The 22,841-nt window shown below is 43.9% G+C and overlaps 1 protein-coding gene across 5 annotated transcripts in view; it reads right to left on the reverse strand.

Moving 5' to 3' along the window:
- DISC1 (DISC1 scaffold protein) overlaps positions 1–22,841 on the reverse strand; it is a 483,193-nt gene that overhangs the window by 363,726 nt on the left and 96,626 nt on the right. For all 5 annotated transcript variants that reach the window (XR_013232748.1, XR_013232750.1, XM_077346332.1 and 2 more), the window contains 2 exons: positions 20,209–20,311; positions 11,906–12,094 (listed from right to left, as the gene is read on the reverse strand). Coding sequence is in view for 3 of the 5 variants with exons in the window: in XM_077346332.1 (XP_077202447.1) it covers positions 11,906–12,094; positions 20,209–20,311 (292 nt within the window). In the remaining 2 variants the exon portion in view is untranslated. The remainder of the gene's footprint in view (positions 1–11,905; positions 12,095–20,208; positions 20,312–22,841) is intronic.

Genomic DNA, 22,841 nt, shown 5'->3' on the forward strand with positions numbered 1-22,841 from the left:
CTCTCAGAGTTCTCTCAGCCCCACCTCCCTCATAGGGTGTCTGTTGAGGAGAGGAAGGGAAGGTGATTGTAAGCTGCTCTGAGACTCCTAAACGTAGTGAAAAGCAGGGCATAAAAACCAACTCTTTTTCTTCTTTGTAAAACTGCTCAAGTTAAATTGATTTAATGGCATATACACACTGCATGTTGAGCACAAGCATATTTAAAATGGCTATTTTCATACTTTGCTTTGACAACAGATCAAATGATTAGGAGTTGCAAAATCATACTATACTGGAATAGTTAAACATTCTGGGTACAAACCAGGGCATGCTGACAACCAGCACAATCCAGCAGAAATTTTCCTCTGAAACCCCTTCAGGTAAATGCTGTGTGTACAAAAGCACATCTTAACACCAGTCCTATTTATTTTAATGATACTTGGAAAAACACTGCCTACTGGATTATACCCAAAATGTGATCTACATGCATACTTGTACGTACCAGATTATTGCCTGCATACTGAAATATTCAGTTGATGCCACTCTTATTCACAAGCAAGTAAAATTCTTCAAAGATATCACAGGCTCTTTTCCACAAGGCATATATAAAGATCAGAGGCCAAACATTTTTGCAAAGCCACATTTCTGAATTACTTCTGCAACCTTTTATACATAGCAGCTGGCAACAAGCGAGAAAACTCATTAACATGCTAATGATGCCTCCCATTTAAAATTCTAGCCCTGATTGTTGTGTGATTAAATCTCTTCCCTTGACTTCTGCTGCCTTCCATCTCAGGAACAGTAATAGGAAAGAAGAAAAGCAGGTGGCAGAAAGACCCCAAATTTTGCAGCCATTTTAAACATCTCCCACTGTTTTTCCAAATTAATGTTTTAATGTCTTCCAGACTCCTGGAAGTAAACTGTTCTTTTATTAGATCACTTTCAAATTAGTGCGATGCCTCGGCCCATTTGGGCCTCCAGCAATGTCACTGAAGACTAGAGGTTTTTCTACAGCCTCTAGAAGGGACCTCACTTTTCTATCACTTATCATAAAAAGCTATGAGGCACACTTGCAGACCGGTCAGTGCATGCGTGAAACTCGGGATGCTACCATACATGTTTGCCAAGGTTCTTCTGTGAAGACTAGCCTTGCATAGCAATTGCGCACCTAAAAGGTTGCTTGAGGCAGAAGGGATTCAGAAGCAACACTATTTCCGTTGAAGGAACAGAGGTACTTCTTACAATGCAAAACAATGGCCTTCTTGAGAGCCAGCTTGGTGTAGTGGTTAGGCACGGCAGCCTCTAATTTTGAAAACTTGGTTTGATTCCCCACTCTTCCTCCATATGTAGCCAGCTAGGTAATCTTGGGCCAGTTACAGTTCTCAGAGCTCACTCAGCTTCAACCACATCACAGGGTGTCTGTTGCAGGGAGAGGAAAGGAAGGCAATTGGAAGTCGCTTTGAGACTCCTTTGAGTAGTAAAAAGCAAGGTACAAAAATCAATCTCTTCTTCTTCAAACTCTTCAGTTCTGGCTTGTTAAAACTGGGCAAAGATCCTCTCTCATATTCAAACTGTAGACCAATCTCACATATTAATGACTAGGGGCAAAGCCCGTTGTCTCCAAGAATGCAACGGGCGCTAGAGCTTAGCAGTGGGAAGAGGAAGGGGAGGAGTTGTCCAGTCTGTAAGGGCATGGGGTTGTCATGTGTGTTGTGTGGGAGATTGTGGTGGCATGGTGGCAAATGAGGCCATGGGTGTGGAGATATGGGTGTCAAGAACCTGTGGTGTGGAATGTTCGTTGATTGTGGGAGAGGACTGACCTTTGGGAATTGTTGCATAGTGGTTACAGATGAGCTTTCCAGAGCCATGTCCTCAGATATGTGAAGGGAAAATCAGACTGGAGACTGTTCTTAGGGGAAGATTACATGGCAACCAATTCCCCCCAGTTCTGCGTCATTTCCCTTCTTGTGTGAATTAGGCCACATTCACCGAAATGCCCCTCTGCCGTAATACACATAGGGTAGTCACAGTACACAGGTGTCCACCCTGTTCCTTCTGTCTCCCATATTTTCACTGTTGGTAAAATGTTATGTGCCCACATGCTTCTTTCATGGTTGCTCCTTAGAAGAACGGATTTTTGTACCCTATTGCTTACTACCCAAAGGAGTCTCAAAGCGGTTTACAAACACCTTTTCCATTTGTCTCTCCACAATAGTCAACCTGTGAGGTATGTAGGGTTGTGAGAGATCTGAGAGAACTGGGAATGGGCCGCAGTAACCCAGCAGGCCTCAGGCATCTCAAAGCATTTTCCAATCATCTTCCCCTTCTCTCCCCATAGCAGACTCCCCATGAGGGAGGTGGGGTAGCGAGCCTCACAGGATAGGTGGCAACCCTAAGAGGAAGACTGTCTGTGCACAGCAGTCTTGACCTTAGTAAGGTTTTTAATACTGTTTTTTTATTTGCCAGGCCAAGGTTATTTGCCAGTTACTATTTCAGTTACGATGTGTCTCATTTGAAGGCTGGACTCTGAGGCATTGTACGATTTTGAAGTCCCACCTCCAAACTTCCAGGAATATTTCCAACCCAGGGGTAGCCAACCTACAGGTGTGGAGAGCTCCTGGAATTACAGCTCACCTGCAGAGTATAAAGATCAGCTCCCCAGGCAGAAAGGGCTAATTTGGACAGGGTTGTGGTAGAGAAGAAACAGTTAAGGCTTCCTACACAGGTTGTTGTTGAATTGAAAGACTTGAGGCCTACTGCACAGGGTTGTTGTGCAGATGAAACAGGAGACAAAAGAGCCAGCTTCCTCTGCAGAATAACACTGTGCAGTGGCCTCAAATCTGCAGAGAGTTGCAAAGAAGAAAGACACATGGCTTGGCTGTGTCTAACCCCCGGCCAGAGCAGTATTTTAAGTGAGAAGGGGCTTTACTGTGGCCTCCCTGTCAGGTAACTGTTTGGCAAAAGGGGAAAGTCCCCCCCCCTCAAAAGGAAGGCCCTCAGGCTCCCTCGCGTTGCTCTTGGAAAGGCCTCCGTCCCTCAGTCATGGCCTGTCAGAGGCTCCTTCGCAGCAGGCCTGAAGGGGGGGAGGGGGAGCACTCTGCAGCCTCCTGCCAGCTCTGTCAGGGTTCTGAGGCAATTTGCAGTTGGACATGGCAGTCAGGACAGCCTTGGGTTGAAAAGGGCAGGCGTAGCCTGTCCAAGCCTCTGTTCTCATCCCCCTTGGCAGCCCTGCTGACCTCCTCTCCCTTTGGTGGTCAGGAGCAGACTGGCAGCCAGACTGGGCTGGGTGAATGGAATTTTGGTCTGTCCTGGTGAGGACACTTTGCGCGCCTCCCCATTGGCTGCTTGGCCCTGGATGGACACTCGGAGGGCCCAATCAGGAGCCGCTTCGTGGCTCCTGATTGGGCCCTCTGAGTTTTTATCCTGGACAGGGCCAGCCCTAACTCCTCCCCAGGTGGCCTTACTCTTTTATTTAATAGGACCCTGTCCTATTTAAAGATGATACTAGTAGTTTTGGCAGATAAAAAGAATTCTTTGCTTGCTTGATGGGGAAGAAATGAGTACACTGGGTGAACGTACACTCAGGCTCCTGTTTTGGGGCATTTCATTTGCAAAGAAAACAACATTGGATCATATCTGTTAGCTTCTCTTCAGTCCTTTGGCAAAATTAATTTTTTCAAGTGAATTCGTTGTTCAATGCTATTACTTTAAATGTTAAAATCACACTTTGAGCAACTGCGTAAGTCAGACCTCTTCCGCTTCTTTCCTTCCAAACAGATACAGCTAAAGCTAGCCTCCCTTACTTTTGCTAGTTAATCTCACAATAAATATTTAGTTAGCATAATCAGCAGAGGGACCTGGAGGTTTCATAATTTGGGAAATAAAGCTGCATTTGTATTTAGACGATTTGGAATGGTGGTGTCACATTCTGATTTTTTCATAATCTATTGCTGATGCACTTGATTAAACAAATTGAAATTGTGCTTGAAATTGGACAGGACAGGCAGGCCTAAAGGCATCCCACTCTTTTCAGCCAACAGAAAGCCATCCCACTTCCTAGCAAATATCAGGGAAAATGTGTCAAAGGATACTGTGGAATGAATTCATCCCCTCTGTTCTGTTTTCTCACACTTCAAGAACTGCTGGTCAAATTTGCACTCTCCATGGGGTCCCTATGAAGACTCATACAGCTGCAATATGCACCAGCTGTAATTTCCAGGTCATGGTCAAGTGTAGCCCTATGTACAGCAAGGGCATTTCCGCACATCAGTAAAAATAGCGTTTTGCCAGCTGAATGGCAAAGCGCTAAATGTTATCTTGCTTCCCAGCCATTCCTCACCTTTTCTGCTGCCTCGCCTAGTCTGCCGCTGTTTCACGCTTCTTACACTCCACATGTGCTGCAGGAAATGGTGGAAGACAGCAACGTACTCTATATGCAACTCTCTTCCATCTGTCAATTAATCCAGGCAGCCAATCTCCTTCCTCCATATTCTATAATGGGAATTTTGGCATTCCCAACTTTCCTGGGGCCTGGGGGGGTTGGGGTTTAAGGTAGAGCCTTTCAGGGTAGCTCCAGGAGGCTCTTCCTTGACTCCCCTCCAAATTTCAGAATGATTGGTCCAAGGGGTCCACATCTAGGGGCTTCTGAAGAGGGTGTCCCGGGTGTCCCATCCCTCCATTATATCCTAAGGGACAGTCTCTTCATAGGATATAATGGATATAATTTATTTATTTATTCATTCAGTTAATTATACTCTAAACATCTCTACGTAAGATTTTGTGATTGGCTTTACCAAGAAGGTTTTTTGGGAAGAACAGACTGGTTTTAGACATGGCAGATCAGTTATGGATCACTGTTTTGTTCTGCAATACTTAATTGACAAGTATGTGCATTCTGATAAGAGATCACTTTCTGCAGCCTTTGTTGACTTCAAATCTGCATTTGATTCAATAGCTAGATATCTTCTATGGTCAAAACCAGGGGTAGTCAAACTGCAGCCCTCCAGATGTCCATGGACTACAATTCCCATGAGCGAACGCTGGCAGGGGCGCATCAGAATTGTAGTCCACGGACATCTGGAGGGCTGCAGTTTGACTACCTCTGGTCAAAACTTTCCTACTCAACAACTGATAAACCGCTTCTGTCATTACTTTATAAACTTCACAAGAATACAAGTCTTTGTGTCAGATTTAGTCCAGAGGGTCATTTATCTAATTCAGTCCCTATACAGAAAGGTGTGAGACAGGGCTGCATTCTGGCTCCTTTTTTATTTAATATCTATATTAATGCATTTACCAAACTTCTAATGAAATCAGGCATTCATGCCCCTAAACTTGCGAATAAAAGGTTACCCATACTTATGTAGGCTGACAATGTGGTAATTCTTTCGCAGACCAAAATAGGACTGAAAAGGGCCTTGGAGGTTTTGGCTTTGCACTGCCAAGAGGAACACCTTGTTATCAATTATACCAAAACAAAATTATGTGCTTTAGCAAAAAGACAAAAAAAATTATTTGGCATATTGGCCAACTTCGTCTCAAGCAAGTTAAATGCTTCAAATATCTTGGTGTAATCTTCCAGTATAATGGAAAGCTGACTGTTCATATTCGCTCTGTAGCTCAGAGGTCTCCAACCCCCTGTCCGCGGCCCGGTACCGGGCCGTTAAGGCCATGCTACTGGGCCGCCAGCAGCTGCGCCTGCCTTCCCCTCCCCCCGCAGCGAGAGGGGGGGAAGAGGCAGGCGCGGCCGCTGGCACGCCAGCGACGCAAACACGCATGTGCGGAGCTGCCGCGCGCGCGTGTTTGCGCCCCCTGCTAGCGAAAACGCGCACGTGTGGCTGTTCTGCGCATGCGCGTTAGCGCCACCTAGTGGCGAAAACGCGCATGCACGGCAACTGCTCTCTCCCACCCTCGGAGGCGGTCCCTGACTACAAGAAGGTTGGGGACCGCTGCTGTAGCTGACTTTGCTCAAAAGAGTGCAGTGGCTATCTTAAGATTATATCGCATTAAGGGTGGTGGCTTCATTCCTGCTGCAATCAAACTATTTTTGGCTAAATCATTAGCTCAACTCACATATGGTGCCAATTCGACCCTTATTCCAATTTTGCTCCCTTAGAGAAAATTCAAGCAGGTTTTCTGAGAGCCCTCTTTAATGTTCCAAGACGTACAGCTAATGTAGTTCTCCAGCGGAAGGTAGTGTTGATAAAAGTAGAGACCAGGGCATGGCTATTAATAATTAACTATTGGCTGAGACTTCATCTTCAACCCGTAAGCCTTATTCCTTTTTTTTTTTCTTGGTCAGTTAGCCCACAACCCACCTGGTGTACAGAGATATTTAACAAACTTCTAAAAACTGGTTTAGCTCCTGATCATCTATTAGAAATGGGACACAGGCAAGCAAAACAACCGGTTTATCAATGACATATAGATATTGAACTGTAATGAGATGGCCCTCCTCCAAAGTCCATATAGGTTATTAAAGTCCTGGGAGAGATTTTCTACCACACCATATCTAACATATATTACCCTTTCTAAATTTTGATGTTTTTTTTGAGGGCTCAGTTCAATGCATTCCCATCAGCACTGCTTAGTAGAAGACTGCAGTGTGTGCCTATAGAGGACCGACTATGCCCTTGCAGTTCAGGTGTAATTGAGTCAACTGCTCACATTCTATTGCATTGTGTCTTTTATAGGGATGCCAGAAGTCATTTAGTTTTGCCCTTGCTGTCTAGGCTGTCTGGATTTACGGATGGTTATCTAATTAACACCTTACTTGCAGACAAAGATAATTATATCTCTTATATGGTGGCAAGGCTCTGCTACATTGTGAGCAGAGTGCAGAAATCCTTGGTTACTGTTGATGCTGAGTGACTTGACTGTTGAAATGCTGTAATAATATATGTGTTTTTGTTTATACCTTGATGTTGGTCAATGACCATAAATAAATAAATGAGCCATTTGGAGTTTCCAAGCTGATTTCAGGAGAGACCAATGTACAATGCATTACAGTAGTCTAGACTCAATGATACTTTGCTGTGAGTTCAGGTGCCTAGGTCAGTGGTATCTAGGTAAGGAACTATCTTACCAAGCAGGCTTAATTGGTAAAAGCCTTTTTTGCAGCTGCATTTACTTGCTTCTCCAGTAATAAAACTGGATCAAGTATGACCCTAAGCCTTGAACTGAGTCAACAAGGGTCAGCTGAACTCCAGCAATAGTAAGGGGAACAATGTCCCTTAAGATTTTCTTCCAAACCAGTCCCCCCTGTTTCTTCAATTTGTTCAATTTCAGCTAGTTAATCCCCGCAGCTAGGCAGCAATTCAAGTTCTCTACCACTTGTTACTAGAATTCAACCCATTAGCCATTAAAGATTCAGTTTGTGAACTGGAAGCTCTGTGGCTGTCATAGGAGTTAGTGCTTGATGGCATCAGATGGCTCTCTTTAACCAAAGTGGACAAGTTACTGGGGTCAGTGAGAGTGACCACATGCCCCTTAGATCCATCTGTCTTGCTTGCTCAAATCGGGTGACCAACAGAAAGGAGGCCCCTTGAGGGAGATTGTGAACCTCTCCCTAACATCAGGAGAATCCTCCGAGGGACTTAAGGAGGCTGTAGTGTGCACTCTACTGAAAAAAAACCTCACTGGACCCATGGGACGCCACCAGCTACAGCCATGAGCCGAGAGCATCAGTATAGAAATAAATAAATATAAATAAATAAATAAAAACCTAGGGTTGTCAATCTCTGGGTAGAACCTGGAGTTCGCCTGGAATTACAGCTCATCTCCAGACTACAAAGTTCCCCTGGAAAAAATCGATGTTTTGGAGGGTGGACTACATAGCATTGTAGTCCATAGCATTGTAGTCTCTGCGGTCCCTGTCTTCCCCAGGTTCTATTCCCAAATTGCCAGGGGTTTCCCAACCTGGATCTGGCAACCCTCTTCCTCCCACATCCCCTGCTGGTGGTCAGGAGGAACCGGGCCAGCCTAATTAAAACCAATGAATTGTCACCTATGAGAATGTAATACTATCACAATTACATACCTGTACTCTATATCAGGAGCCTCTTGTGGCGCAGAGTGGTAAGGCAGCTGTCTGAAAGCTTTGCCCATGAGGCTGGGAGTTCAATCCCAGCAGCCGGCTCAAGGTCGACTCAGCCTTCCATCCTTCCGAGGTCGGTAAAATGAGTACCCAGCTTGCTGCTGGGGGTAAATGGTAATGACTGGGGAAGGCACTGGCAAACCACCCCGTATTGAGTCTGCCATGAAAACGCTAGAGGGCGTCACCCCAAGGGTCAGACATGACTCGGTGCTTGCACAGGGGATACCTTTACCTTTACCTTTACTCTATATCAGACATTGAAGAAATAACATTCATATCACCTAGACCATGGAACTAGATTTCCTCTATCTAATAAGAATTATTTTATAAAGTTTTTCTAACAGAATGATAAAAAGAAGAAAATGAACTCTTTAACATTAATAAAAACAGGAATTTCAGTATTATGGACACTTTCATTTTAAGAACACCATCCCTATAGGTTTGTTTTCAACTGGATTTGTTCCACCCATCACAAGCTTAATGTAATTAGACCTAAACAAATTACCATAGCCTAAAGAGAGAGATGCAATCCTCAGCAGAGGAAATATGGTTGAAAAGGAGGGGAGTGAGAAAGAGAGAAGGAAATCACACATTTAATTAGTTATGCTTCTTAGAGCAGCTTGTACGCTACTGGATAAAACAGTATCTGCAGTCACTTGTAAAAATCATACTATTACCAATAAAAGACAAGCAAGTAGTGGATATGATCCAAACTTGGCATGCATGCATCCATATTTTACATAGATTTATGTTCTCAGAAGATGTCCTCATGCAACACCCAAAAGTATTTTATAAATTTCCCTGAATCCAATAATCAGTCTGGGAATCCTGTATCACAGCTTTTATAGGGGCCACTGAATTACTAGATGATGATTTACCCTCTAAAATTTATAGAATGTAGGAAAATTCATATAAATATGAGTGATCAAAGATTAGACATTCACTAGGAAAGGAAATCAATTTCCACATTATATTTAAAAAGATTAATTCCACTTTTTTTTAGATCTTTATGTTTGTATAACATGAAATGGTTATCCAGCAGAAGAGAAATAGTTGCATTAATTTGATCCTCCATTAATTTTTTTACTTCAGGTTTTGAAGGAGAATGGATTCGTGTGTATTATTTATATAAATTAGAGAAAAACTCAGAGCAGGCAGCTCTGTATATACACATAAGTCAAAAGAAGTGTTACATTAAACTTCTTTAGCAGCTAACTAAAATGTCTTTGCCTTGTTTGGTCACCTAGGAAACAACTTAGCAATCTTCCTATGGAACCATCTTCCTATTTACAATGCAGTATCAAGAAAGGTGGCGTAAACAAAGAGAAGGATTTCAGCCTTCCAAGCCCGTTCATTCACTTCAAGCTACTCAAAGGCATCTTGGGGGGTATTTTTGTTGTTCAGATTTTGTTGTTCAAATGCACACTCATAATATTTATATTGATATAACAATCCATGTATCAAATTCTCTGAATTCCCAGCTTTCATTTTTAAAAGCATGTCTCTAACCTTCTTTGTTGCAAAGATACAAGAGGAAAGGCATATCTGCAACAAAAGGTGCTAGAGACATAATTAAAATATATATATATTCATATCAATACCCAATTTCTGGTTTCTTTACAACAACTGAAAATGCCCCAGTGGTCCATAGAATGGGGGATGGCCACTCCCAGGGGATGAGGGGAGGGAAAGAGTGGGGAAACACAACAGGTAGAAACTTCATTGCTGCTGGACAAAAGTTTGTCCTGCAATTTCTACCTCGCCATCCTGTGAAGAGCAGCTAGCACCTTTTACAGAACACTGCTAGACATGTAGTACAAATAGCCCAGGCTGAAGCCTCATGGAAGCACTTCACCTTCACCGTTTAACAAGACATAATAGTTCAGAAGGGCTACGAAGAGCCCGTTATCTTGGCTCATTAATACTCAAGGGGCGAGATGATATCAGCGAGTGTGACACCTCTGTTGAAGGGCTCTATACCCAGGAGTGCATCCCCCTATGAGGAGTTCACTCGTGGTGACTTCAAGGTAACTCAGCACTGTTGCTGCCTCACAGTGCCCAGTTCTGTTGTATCTACTTCAGCTGTCTCATGCGGCTCTGTGGATGTTATGTAACCCAAATAAAAGCATGGGGAAAGTTTACAACTTTGCCTTACAGATAGAAAAATTCACTGGCCCTTCTTTAACTAGTGAGTATTTAGGGCCTTTCCACACAAAGACCAATGTTGCCAATTGGCCCCGCAAAGCGGAAACGCTATTTTTAAAAGTGCAATCTCAGCGTTATGCATACCTGCTTTTTTAGTGGAATCCAGTAGCGTTTCATTCGTTCCCCACAGGTTTCCGGTCTCGCAAAAATCGCTAGAAAGAAAGCGATTTTTTTCTGTGCTAGTTCCCTCCCCTGGCCGTCAATCAAACGAACAGCCAATGGGCGGTTGTTATCATGCCCCGGGAAAGCCCCTTTCCCTTTAAGAACAGGTTTTAAAAAAAAAACATGTTGCAATGAATATGCCTTGATTCTTCCTAACGTAGAGACCCATCTAGCTGGCAGCTGGCGATTCATCGTTACCACACTCCCCCGAGTGAAAAGAAAAATCCCCCCCCCGAACTGGCGCGATTTTCGGCCGAAAATAAAGGGAACCTGCAAACGGGGCTGTGTTGTGCTTGGGGACTTAGGGGAGCTTTAAACCTCCCTCTGTGGAGGGACTGTAGCCGGAGAAGCCTCGCTGGGTGAAAGAAGCCTCGCTGGTTCGTTGCTTTCTGCTCGCTCCAAGAAAAAAAAATGGCGACTGCTTCACCGGAAGTTCGGAGGAGAGAGCCAGGGGGAGGGACTTTGTTGGAACCGCAACAATGGGAACGCACAGGTCTTTTTTCGCTACTGTTGCAGAATGTTTGCAAGAGTGTAGCGCTTTTCAGAGGGTGAATCCACTTTTCCCAATTTCCCTTTAAGCGCTACAATGAATCGTTTTTGCGGGATTGTTTCAGGAGTGTGGCAGATTGTGTGCGACGTTTTGCGGAACTGCCAATTAGTAGCGTTTACAATTTGCAAGCCTTCTGCTACATTAAAGTTGTGCGGAATGGCCCTTACAATTCACTGATAGCTCTATTCTGAGCTAGTGTCTTGTAGTGATTAGACAAGAATCTGGGAGACTGTGGTTTGAATCCTCATACTGCCATGGAAACATGCTGGATGATCCTGAGCCAGCCACACACTCTCATCCTAACCTACCTCACAGGTTATTGTTGAAAGGATTAAACAGGGGAGAGAAAAACTATGCAAACTGCTTTAGGTCCTTGTTGTGGAGAAAATCAGGCTTTAAATGAGGTTTAAATAAATAAATAAATCTGCCTTAAATGTTCAAATAAATAAGATGGTTTGTTTTCTAAATATTGCACATGCAATGGAATTTTGCTGGGTTTGCAGTGGGTATCCTGTCCTTTCTATGGCTTTAACCACAGTACTACATTATGAAAGTGGTATGGATATAGAGGACGTTTTCATCTTAAGGCAGCAGGCCTCATCCTGCTCAGCTACAAAACAAAGAGCCAAGAGAGATCAAAGAAGCTATACCATCAACATATTATACAAAGCTAGGAAAAATGCTGCTCAAGAATGATAAAGACTGAAGCTGACAACACACACATCCCAGTATATATCAAAGGTTCTGCCACCACCAAAGAGTTATTTTTGTGACTGTGTCTAATAAATTAGATGGCTGTTCATCTAATTTAGGTAGAATGTTGGATGGTACGCAGGTAGAATGTTGGATGGTACACAGAACAGCAAAAACCAGGGTTTAGTCAACCCAACAGCTGGCAAACTATTCCACTTACCAAAGGCAGTCTCCCTTTGCTCCATTTCTTCCTTCAACTTCTTGTAACCTTCTTTCATTCTCTCTAATTTTTGGACATTTCTGGCACTCAGTGCCAACCACTCATGGAGAAGTCCCTCCAGTCGTTCTCTTTCAGCTGTTAAAGACTTAATTTCTTCTACAAGGTCTTTAGCAGCACAGAAATTACCTCCTGTGTATTCATTAGTGGGACATTATGGAAGAAAGAGACAGAAAGGAAACAAAAAAAATGACTTGTCACTAGCTTAGCATAATATACACACAAAATTTAATTGCTAACTATTGATACAGAAAATACACCTGATTTGTGAAATTGGGAAGATGGAGGAGATAGGGAAATTAAAGGAAAAGTCTTATTACTCGTCAGTATTTTAGTTTCCAAAACCATAATACCAAAAACAACTGTGCTCCATATAATGCAATGACAAAACTTAGGTTATGTTTTATTCATTCATATTGCTGATATAGAGCCTTTTGTGGAGCAGGGTAGTAAGGCAGCAGAACTGCTATCTGAAGCTGTCTGCCCATGAGGCTGGGAGTTCAATCCCAGCAGCCGGCTCAAGGTTGACTCAGCCTTCCATCCTTCTGAGGTCGGTAAAATGAGTACCCAGTTTGCTGGGGGGTAAACGGTAATGACTGGGGAAGGCACTGAGAAACCACCCTGTATTGAGTCTGCCATGAAAACGCTAGAGGGCGTCACCCCAAGGGTCAGACATGCACAGGGGATACCTTTACCTTTTTTATTGCTGATATTATGACTTTTAAAAGGCATTCATGGTTATTTTTAATGTAAATTATAACAATTGCATTAATCTGCAGGCTATCACATTACCACATTGCTCCCAATAATGCATTTGAATGTCTGTGAAACCTAAATCACCCTTGCATGTTACAGTTGGTTTATACTGCGCATACAAATATTTGAAATCTAGTAACAGTCCCTGTCTTAAACTGCAGCCCTCAAGCTTCTTGTTCGAGAACAGTGTATACTATGTGGTTGAAGAATAGCATGTGTTGGCCAGCTTACTTACACACACACACAAAAGGTGCATCATTTTACCTTTGTTTGCTGGAAGCACACACCAAAATAAAGACTGTCCAAAGAAAAGGGTTCTTGTTAGGCAACACACACACACCTCAATTAAAAAACAATAACAAAAAGCACAACCCCACAGGAAAAGAAGGTGTTGCAGCAAATAGCTGAAGGGTTGTACAGGTCAGCGTTCTTCTCCCATCATAGTCTCTTTTTTCTTTTTTTGCTGTTAGAATACGACCCTAATCCATTCCCCGCTGTATGAGAACATGAAATATATGTATGTGTCCATAACAATCACTCGCTAGTTTGCCCTTAATTAGAAACTGCAACCTAATCTTCATTCTTCTTGTAAGAGTAAGGGGAAAGAAGATATCAGACTGTCTATTAAACTTTTATATTTAGTGAATGATTATTAATTCCCAGAGGGCAAGTTAATATCAAAGCTTGAAGCTATGATGAAATAAGCACAGTAACTCAGTTAATAATTTATAAGCATTTTTGCCTCTAATATATGCCCATGAGGCAAATCTGCCTTGTGTAGCCTTCAAGTCTGTGATGAAAAATCAAGAACTCATCAAGAGATCAGCAAACCACTCTCCTAAAGTGCCAACAATGAACTCCTGACCTCAATCATGGTAACTAAAATTGGCACTTCCTAAATCCCAGGTGAGGGGCAGCTTTTAAAACATATAAATAAATCTGTCCCACTGATAAAATTTCAAGATAACAATGACATTCTGAATTTTTAAAAAGAATATGGTAATTTGGGGATCTGGAAATATATTTTTCAAGCAAAATATCCAGTTAATCAATTTTAATTATCATAGTTCTCCATTTTTGTAACAGATTTTTGTTTTATGTATACTGCACATAATTTATTCATTTCTTGATATCTTGTAACATCACTACACTAAACCATCTTAGTCACTAGTTAGATCTTGATAGGAAAACACTCAAGCCTTTCCGACGTTTGAAAATTTTCTACAAAAATTGTGAATAGTCATGCAATTATGTTGGGCATTATTTTAAATAACTATTATAATTATTTGGTGGGGGAGGGGTTCTTCTAATAATATTCATTTGGGATTTTTAATAGAACAGATATTACCTCCTGGCATCTTGAGCCAATTCTCATGAAAGTTATCTATCTATATAAAATTCACTTGCAGTATTTCTTTTTCCTTAATATTTTCATGCCATTACAAACAATTGTGGTACTATGATCCTTGCAACATGATAAGCCCCACCATTTTCTATCCCAGCAGTTATTTTTAGCAATTAAGAGAAAAGACTTCAGTATATATGTGGTACATCCCTCCTTTACTACTAAACCACATGAATGCAAATGCTTTGTGCATTCATTTATGTTGCAGTAAGCATAAGTAATGCTACTGGCTATAGGTGCAGCACTAACCCAACATACATCCAGGGTACACAGGAAAGAGTTAAATGCTCTTGATTGTACCAGGTATATTTGTTGCACAATCTAGAGACTGAATGTGTTCCTAATGATGAGTACCAGTGTGTGTGTGGCGAGGGGGGAGGCCAGTAAATTTTGCATATGTACTGCTTAGCAGTATTGCAGACCAGAGTTTCCAAAGTGAGACTTGAGCTCATTTGCCTGGTGTAGTCCAGGAGTGTCAACATCCACTGTGGGTTTTGCATACTATGTTAGTGATCCTACATGTAGCAGCCCATATCCCTGACCTACTGTTCTTTGCAAGCCAAGGCACTATTAATGGGAGTGGTGGACAAGTCATTATGTGATCATAGTGTAGACCTGGATGAGATGGTCTACAATAGAATCAGTTGATTTCCAGAATGTTCTGGAGCAGGGATCTACAACATGGTGCCTGTGGCTACCCTGGCACCCTCTGACACCTCTCGTGGTATCCACCAGGGTTTTTAGAAAGTAGGTGGTGGAAGGTGGAGCTTCTGCCCAGCAGAGCTTACAGATAGCTATTAGAAATCTGATTGGCTATGCAGATTTTTAAAAAGTTCTTCAGCAGCAACCGCCACTGCAACACTTTGCTGCATGACTGAAGGTAAGCAGTAGAGAGCCAATCTGGTATAGTGGTTAGGAATGCGGACTTCTAATCTGGCATGCTGGGTTCGATTCTGCACTCCCTCACATGCAACCCGCTGGGTTATCTTGGGCTTGGCATGGCACTGATAAAACTGTTCTGACCGGGCAGTGATATCAGCGTTCTCTCAGCCTCACCCTCCCCACAGGGTGTCTGTTGTGGGGAGAGGAAAGGGAAGGCGACTGTAAGCCGCTTTGAGCCGCCTCCCCTTCCTCCTCCTTCTCCTCTTCCTCCTCCTCCTCCCTCTTTGAGCCTCCTTCAGGTAGAGAAAAGCAGCATATAAGAACCAACTCTTCTTCTTCTTCAGTATGTATGTGAGCAAATATTTTTAATGGCATCCTGTTAAAACAAAGCTGCTTCGTGACATGTTGAATGATCACTATCAGAATTATGCATGAACATGTTATGATCGGCTCTGCCTCTTGTAGCAGCAATTTGGCAGTTTTGCTCATCACCTTTGCTCATCACCCAAATTGAAAAGGTGCCCACAGGCTCAAAAATGCTGGGGAACCCTGCTCTAGAACATCTGCTGACTGACTTGACTGCTTCCTCAGGTTATAATTGATCTTTCCTATCATCTTTCCTAGATCACTGACATCATTACGTCTAGCTGCCCTTCTACCAACTAGTGTAGCCAATTGGCAACCTACTTTAACCATAATGGCTCCTGATCCAATAGATCCTATATAGATGATGAAACCATTTCACTGAGGAATGCCAATACAATTCCTGAGGTTAAGCAATCAACCTACTGGGCCTTTGGATGACCAAGGAAAACGGGGAAGCCCATTGAAAAGGAGCCTGCTGACTGAGGCTGCCTTCCAGTTGGCTGACTGCAAGCCAGTGAGATCCTTCCCCATTTAATGCCTCACTCACTTATGGAAATAAAGGTGGTGGCCAATTTTATGCCAAAATAGCTGATGTGCCAGTGTCCTTACTGTGATGAATAACCCCATGCAAGGTAAAGGAAGATGAGGAGATGACAGAGAAACTTATTAAATTTTGTGCTTTTGGGTTCACTGTGAAAAGTATGGAGTATGTACCCATGCCATAGTTACTATTTTCAAAAAGGGAATCTGAAGAACTGAGTCAAACTTCACCTATTGGTGAAATAAAAAATGGTAAGTTTCCAGGTCCTGATGGCATATCCCCCATATTCTCTTCATTATTTATTTATTTTTTACAAGTGGTATGAGACTAGTGGTGTGAGACTATTGCTAGTCTCAGATCACTGATTTTTTAATTAAATGATGGGAGAAGGTTTAAAAGGAAATTTAATTCACGGATTATATTGACTTGAAAGGGGCATCAGAAAGGAGGCAAATGGCAGCGTCCCCAGTTCAAAAAAAGAGAAGGATTTCAGTGCTGCATGTAAACAAAATAAAGGGGGGGGGTTGTCAACACAGAATGAAATTGATGAGATGTAAAGAAAGAGAGACACTGGGATGGAAAACCTAAAGCTTTGAAAACATTTCCCCTTTAATGCTTTAGTGAACTACGTTTGAGAGGGGTACCATTCTGGCAGTCTCTGGAGGCTTAACATTAAGATGGTGGCTGAGTCATATGGATTTTCCACAAACCACTGAATTTAAGAATCACTTGGGAGTGATCCATTTGGAGGAAGAATGCAGTCTGTACAGGACAGGTTTTAAGAAACTGCATATCACAAAGAGATAAGCAGTTGCAGGATCAAATTAGAGAATTACAAGAGAAAACCATCCAAATTTGCAAGGAAGGGCAGGAAATTATCACTTCTATGCAGCTAAGTTAGGGCACTGGACCTAACCTCTCCATATTTATTTTCGATTTAGTGGAACAAGACTAAAAAAGTTCTGCAGAGTTTCTGCCAGAGGACTCCTCCCCCATGCAAATTTGCAGCCCCATACAAAGCATGGTGGAGCTGCAGCCAACTTTGCATAGGAGTGCACACACAGAGATGCACAAACATGTTGCCAAGGATCACCACTTGCAATACCAGTGTCAGTGGGGTCTACCATGGATTCTGTATACTCAAAATGTTTTCCATATTATGATACCATGTGACTCCAATTTTTCACAGTGGTTGATAACACAGCAGAGAATCTCCTAGTCACGTGCTCTGCTGTATGGAAAATGGGGCTTTACAGCTGCTTATCAGTTTCAAAGGTTTTGTCAATTTCAACATGGGGGGGCTTTCCTCCCTTTTCCTGTTCCCTTTCATGCAACAAAGTAACACCACAATACATAGGCAAAACCTGAACTACAGAAATGCAAATGGGAGGCACTTTCTTAGACACTAGTGCATATCTGCAACAGGGGAATTGTGTAATTTGTATTTAAACTTTGGATACCACCCCCCCCCCATACATCACAAGTAACATTCCACCCTGATTTGGCTAAGTTTTTTAAAAAAATTGTAGTTGTAGAATAAATATACTAGAGGAAAAAGAATGGTGTATAAGGTGGGCACAGAATCTGAAGTCAGGATTAAAGGCTTACTGTTCTAAAAATCTGTAGTAAGGTGTGCATGCATAATGGATTTACCCCTTCCTTGAAGGCCACTAGTAATTATACTCACACATACATATACACATATAAAGCAGCTGGCGAGATAAACGCTGTATACATGTATTAGCTAACAAAATAAAATATTGTAATAAACTAAAATTCATTTTGAAAAAGAAGTTATGCTAATGAAAGTATGATGGATAACTGCAAGTATTCAGAATATTTTATACTAGTAAGCAAGCCCGCTGTACATACAATACAGCGGGCGCTATCAGGGCAGCGCGCGGCCGGCGAGTCGGCAGGCTGCCATGTCCCGCGTGCAGGCGGCCTGACGCCAGCAAGGGAGCAAATTGCTCCCTTGGCAGCGTGGCGGCAATTGGAGAGGCCAATAGGTAGGCGCTTTGCGCCTGCCGATTGGCCCCTCCGATGGTCTGTCCGGAGGAAGGGACCAATCGGCACCCTTCCTCATCCTGGACAGAGCCTGCCCTAACTCCTCCCCTCAAGCCCTTATGGCTTTATTTAGTCCGCGGCGCCCGCGGCACCGCGGGTGGGGTTAAGATTAGCAGTAAAGCCCATTGTACAAAAATACCAATGGACTTTAGGCTGCCCGGGCTCCCTTTCAATACACCCCTCTCCCAGCCTGAGAAGTTAGGAGGAAGTATTGAGAGGGACTGTGGGCTGCCTAACAGTTGATCATAACAGCCACAGAATAAGCTGTAACGTGAGGGTGGGCAGTCAATTTAAGCACTCCCAGCCTTGGATGGGATCGTTTAAAGGCAGTCAGATCCTACATTACAGCTGATTCTGACAGCCACATCTTGAATGTTCCAAAGTCTCCAGGCATGGTGGGGCTCTGACTGGAGGCTTTGGAACATTCAACATGTCACACACATATAATAAAATGCATTTTTAAAGAGAGGAAGAAAGACAAATATCTAGGATCAAATTTAAAATAATTATTGTCATATGATGTTTTAGATCAGTGGTCCCCAACCTTTTTATCACCAGGGACCAGTCAATGCTTGACAATTTTACTGAGGCCCGGGGGGGTAGTTTTTGCCGAGGAACTGCTGAGCCCCTGCTCCACTTGCTTTCCCACCGGCGCCCCTGACTTCCCACCGTCTGCTGGGGGCACTGCCAGCAGCAGCTGCGCAGTGCCACCCCAAGGGGAGCCCCAGCCATGGCGGCCGATGGAGAGCACCAAAGGTGAGACGGCAGCAGAGTGGCAGGGCAGCCCCCGAGGCAGCAGCTGGGGAGGAGGAGGAGCCACGGACCGGTATGGACTGATCCACAAACCGGTACCGGTCCCCGGACTGGAGGTTGGGGACCACTGTTTTAGATTATAAAAATAACACATAAGCAGCCAATACCAAAGCAGGGAAAAAAACACTTCTGGGTAACCATAATGTGATCAAAGAGGTCTAGATGTGTATTGTTGTATTTCAAGAAACTGAACAAAGCTGGATCCCGCAAAACTGAATATAAGCTGATCTTGGTAAATGAGGGTATCCTGCAGGCAATGCTGATGGGTGGGAATCAAATGCATAGGTATTCAGACCCCATGTAATTAAACTCCAACTGCACATGCACATTCCTTGCTTTTTCTACCTTCCTTACTTCACAAATCATGATGCATCTTACAAGCACCTTTCCCTTCCTCTCCCCATAACAGATGCCATGTGAGGTAGGTGGGGTTAAGAGAGCTCTGAGAGAAGATCTCTAAGCGAACTATGACTAGTGCAAGTCACCCAGCTACCTGTATACAAAGGAGTGGGGAATCAAACCTGGGTCTCCAGATTAGAGGCTGCCCTCTTAACCACTACACCACATTGGCTCTCATGCACCAGTCTTTTAGCAAACGCTGGCAGGGGCTCATGGGAATTGTAGTCCATGAACCTGGAGAACCACAGATTGACTCCCCCTGTTCTATGGTGTCAGAAAGAAAGTGGTTTTATTCTGCACAATGAACTGGTGATGAACTGGTGTTTGTTTATTCTATACAAATGACAGTTCATAAATCCACCCATGGATTTAATAATGATTTAGAATCCCAGTTCATGTGGAATAAACAACAATAAGCAACACTATATATGCTAGCTAGTTACTTAGATGTTACTCCTGGCTGCTGCACTGCCTGCAGCTGCCCAGGTCTCCTTGGGCAGTGTGGCGGTCGCCTGGCCTCCTCCCACAATGGCCCACACTGCCCCAGCCAGCCACTTGCCATGGCACCCAGCAGCTTCCCTGGCCTCTTCTGGCGCACTCCCTGGGGCAGGGGTATGGATGTCATGTCTGCAACCATTTCTGTCCCAGGGGCCACGCCAGAAGATGTGTTCCACATCAAAAAGATTCATAACAGCTTCGAATGATGTGACATTCAGATTCACATAGCAGTATTTTGGCAGCTTGTGCTTAGTCACTGCAAAGACAAATTGTTCTTCAGCTGCCAACATTAGCTGTCTGGTGATCTAAGCACAAGCTGCCAAACATTGTATTCCACTGATAAGTATAATTTGAACCTGATACATGTTAATTCTATTACCTTTTTGTCAATTTGTTTATATAACAAAGCTGTTGCAGGCTTTAGTAACTCACTGCAGATTTTGTTTCCACATTCTGGCTATGATGAAAAATTCACAGTCATATAAAATTTTTGCCTCTTATCCCATCATCAGAAATTACCTGATATAGCAAGCATTTTGGCTTCAAGAAGTGCTGGTAGCTGAGTCTCAATATCACTCACTTTCCCCCTTAAAGTGCTGCACAGCTTTTGACTCGTACATACCTAGATTGAGGCAGACAGCCAAGATATATAATTCATTCATGTAAAAAATATAAGGGAATATAAAAGGGGTTTCAAACCGTCTAAGTTTGCAGACATGACATATCATTATACAGCAAGACAACAAAGGTTAATAAAAAGTGATGTGTGATATTGCTGCAAGATATATAACCCGTAATTCACTGGCTTTGCTTCGCAATCCATAGAAATAGCAATTGTATTATTACCGGTTCCCTGAATAGACAAAAAACAAAACAAAACCATAAAGGAGCAGATATTGCAAGCCTGTATTTTCAGGCAAAGGCTTGAGGTGGCAAACAACTGCAGATATCTGATATTTAAATAAATATCTTGTCAGCAGTATCAGCTGGAGATCAGAATAAAACATCTGAAAATTTAAAATGATTAATCATTCAAGTCCTCCATTTGAGCAGCTTTTGTAGAACAGTTAGAATTGCATTCTAATGCACGAAGACAGAAGAGACAAAACCATGCTGTTTGAGACATTGCTCCTGGAATTCAACCATAATTGTCTCTCAATGGGCAACTGCTAATACAAATGGGTAACAATGTTAGGTAAGGATGTTCCCATGGCCTTTGGTGGCAGCATAAAGAACAGAACATCCAAACGTGTGCTCTGCTCCTCTCTTGTCTAGTCTCAAATGTACCAGTATAAACCAAGGTGGCTGGACAATGTCAAGCATTCCGGGATGGAATGTTCATAACCTTTCCAATCAGATTTCAGCCCTGATTATTGGAAGGAAAGAGCTTTGGTCACTCTGCTGTATGGGAGGTGGATGTGGAGAATGCTACACGTTGATTCTCCTGGGCCTCATCAGTGACCATTTACGCACTGGGAACTTCACTGCCCCAGCTCCCATGCAGGAGCACAAAGAGGGGGTGGATGAGGTGCACCAGGCCAAATGCTCACCCATGTGGGTGCAGGAAGAGCGGGGGCAACCTGCCACAACTAAAACTTCAGCCTGTAGCCCAGCATGAAACCTCCAGTGCATAAATGGTCAGTCAGGGTATCTTTCTGGATTGTCTTTTTAGGGCTGGGACTCGAAGGCACAGTACCGTGGTGCTTTCAATACTACTAGGAAGGTAGGATCCACAGAATGGAGCTGGATGGCTCGGTCCCTTCACTTCTGGCTTACAGGGTCCCACTGTCGAAGTCATGCACTCACAAGCTTTTGCCTTGTTTTGAGCTTATATTTGCTTTTGCTCAAGCCAATGTAACTCTGTTTTAGTTAGCTTGCCTGGGCATTGAGTTCACAGAGGGCTCAATAGGAATGGGTGACTAGATGGATGGTCTCTGCCTCACCATTCTGTTGGGAGGGGCAAACTGTAACTCTCTTAGGTGTTTTGGCTACATACGATCTCTGTGGCCTTGGTCGCCAGGTGAGATAGCAGCGTCTGAAGTTAACTTTAGTTTTACAGAGAAAAAGGAAGGTAGAATGAGATCTGGAGTTTTCACACCCAAAGTTGGGATCAGGGGAGTGGTAGATTATGTGTTTTCCAAATAAAGAGATTCTCTGCAACAAAGTGTTCTTATTGGAAATATCGACTAGAATATTACACCCACAAGATTCCATCTTGACCTCATGCTTTTTAACATAAACGTGAAACTGCTGGGAGAAGTCTATCTTACACTTCCAACTAATCCAGGGAAGGCTGTGGAAAGCAAGAAGTCAATTTGAGGATGATAGGGGGCATAAGGGCAAAGTCTCAGCTAATCACTGTCAACAATTGATTATTCTCCTACTAGTGAATAAGCCCGCTGCAGTCTTAATGCAGCGGCCGTCAGCTGGGCCGGTGCGTGCGTGGGGCAGGGTGGAGTGGCTTGTTCTGGCCCCGGGAGTCAGCAGGGCCGATGCAGGCGTGGGGCAGAGCGCAGTGGCTCGTCGGCCCCGGCCGCGGCGCGGGTGACCTGGGGCGTGCAGAGCGTTGTAGCGAGGCAGGCACGGCGAGGAGGCGAGGCTGCGGCGTAGCGGCGAGGAGGCGACCTACCGAGACAGAGGCAATGCGGACACGGCGCGGCTCGGTGCAGTGCGGCACGGCAAAGCATGGATCGGCACAGCTCATGGCACCCCCCCCCCGTTGCGCGGGCAAGCTGGGGCCATGTGGAGCATAATGGGCAGGCAGCGGCAGTGCGCCAAGGAGGCGATGCCGCAGCATTGCAGCGAGGCGTTGACTTGCCGTGGCGGAGGCAAGGCAAGCAGTGGCAGCGGCCGGTCGGCCGCGGGCGAGGAGGACGGAGGGCGGATCAGGAGGTGCTTCACACCTCCCAATTACTGAGTCCGGTGCCAAGGGACCAATTGCGAGGCATGCTGCACGCAGCTCGCAATTGGTCCCTTGGCACCGAACTGACAATCAGAGGGCCCAATTGTCAGTCCGGGGGAAGGGGCCTATGAGCACCCTTCCTCATCACGGACAGGGCCCACCTTTGGTGCCCTTAACGAATTATTTAATCCGTTCCGCTAGGAGCGGTTAAAGATGTAGACACCTTTATTGAACCCAAGATATTTCCCAT

The sequence above is a fragment of the Paroedura picta genome, chromosome 1 (genome assembly GCF_049243985.1).
Source record: "Paroedura picta isolate Pp20150507F chromosome 1, Ppicta_v3.0, whole genome shotgun sequence".
Lineage (NCBI taxonomy): Eukaryota > Metazoa > Chordata > Lepidosauria > Squamata > Gekkonidae > Paroedura > Paroedura picta.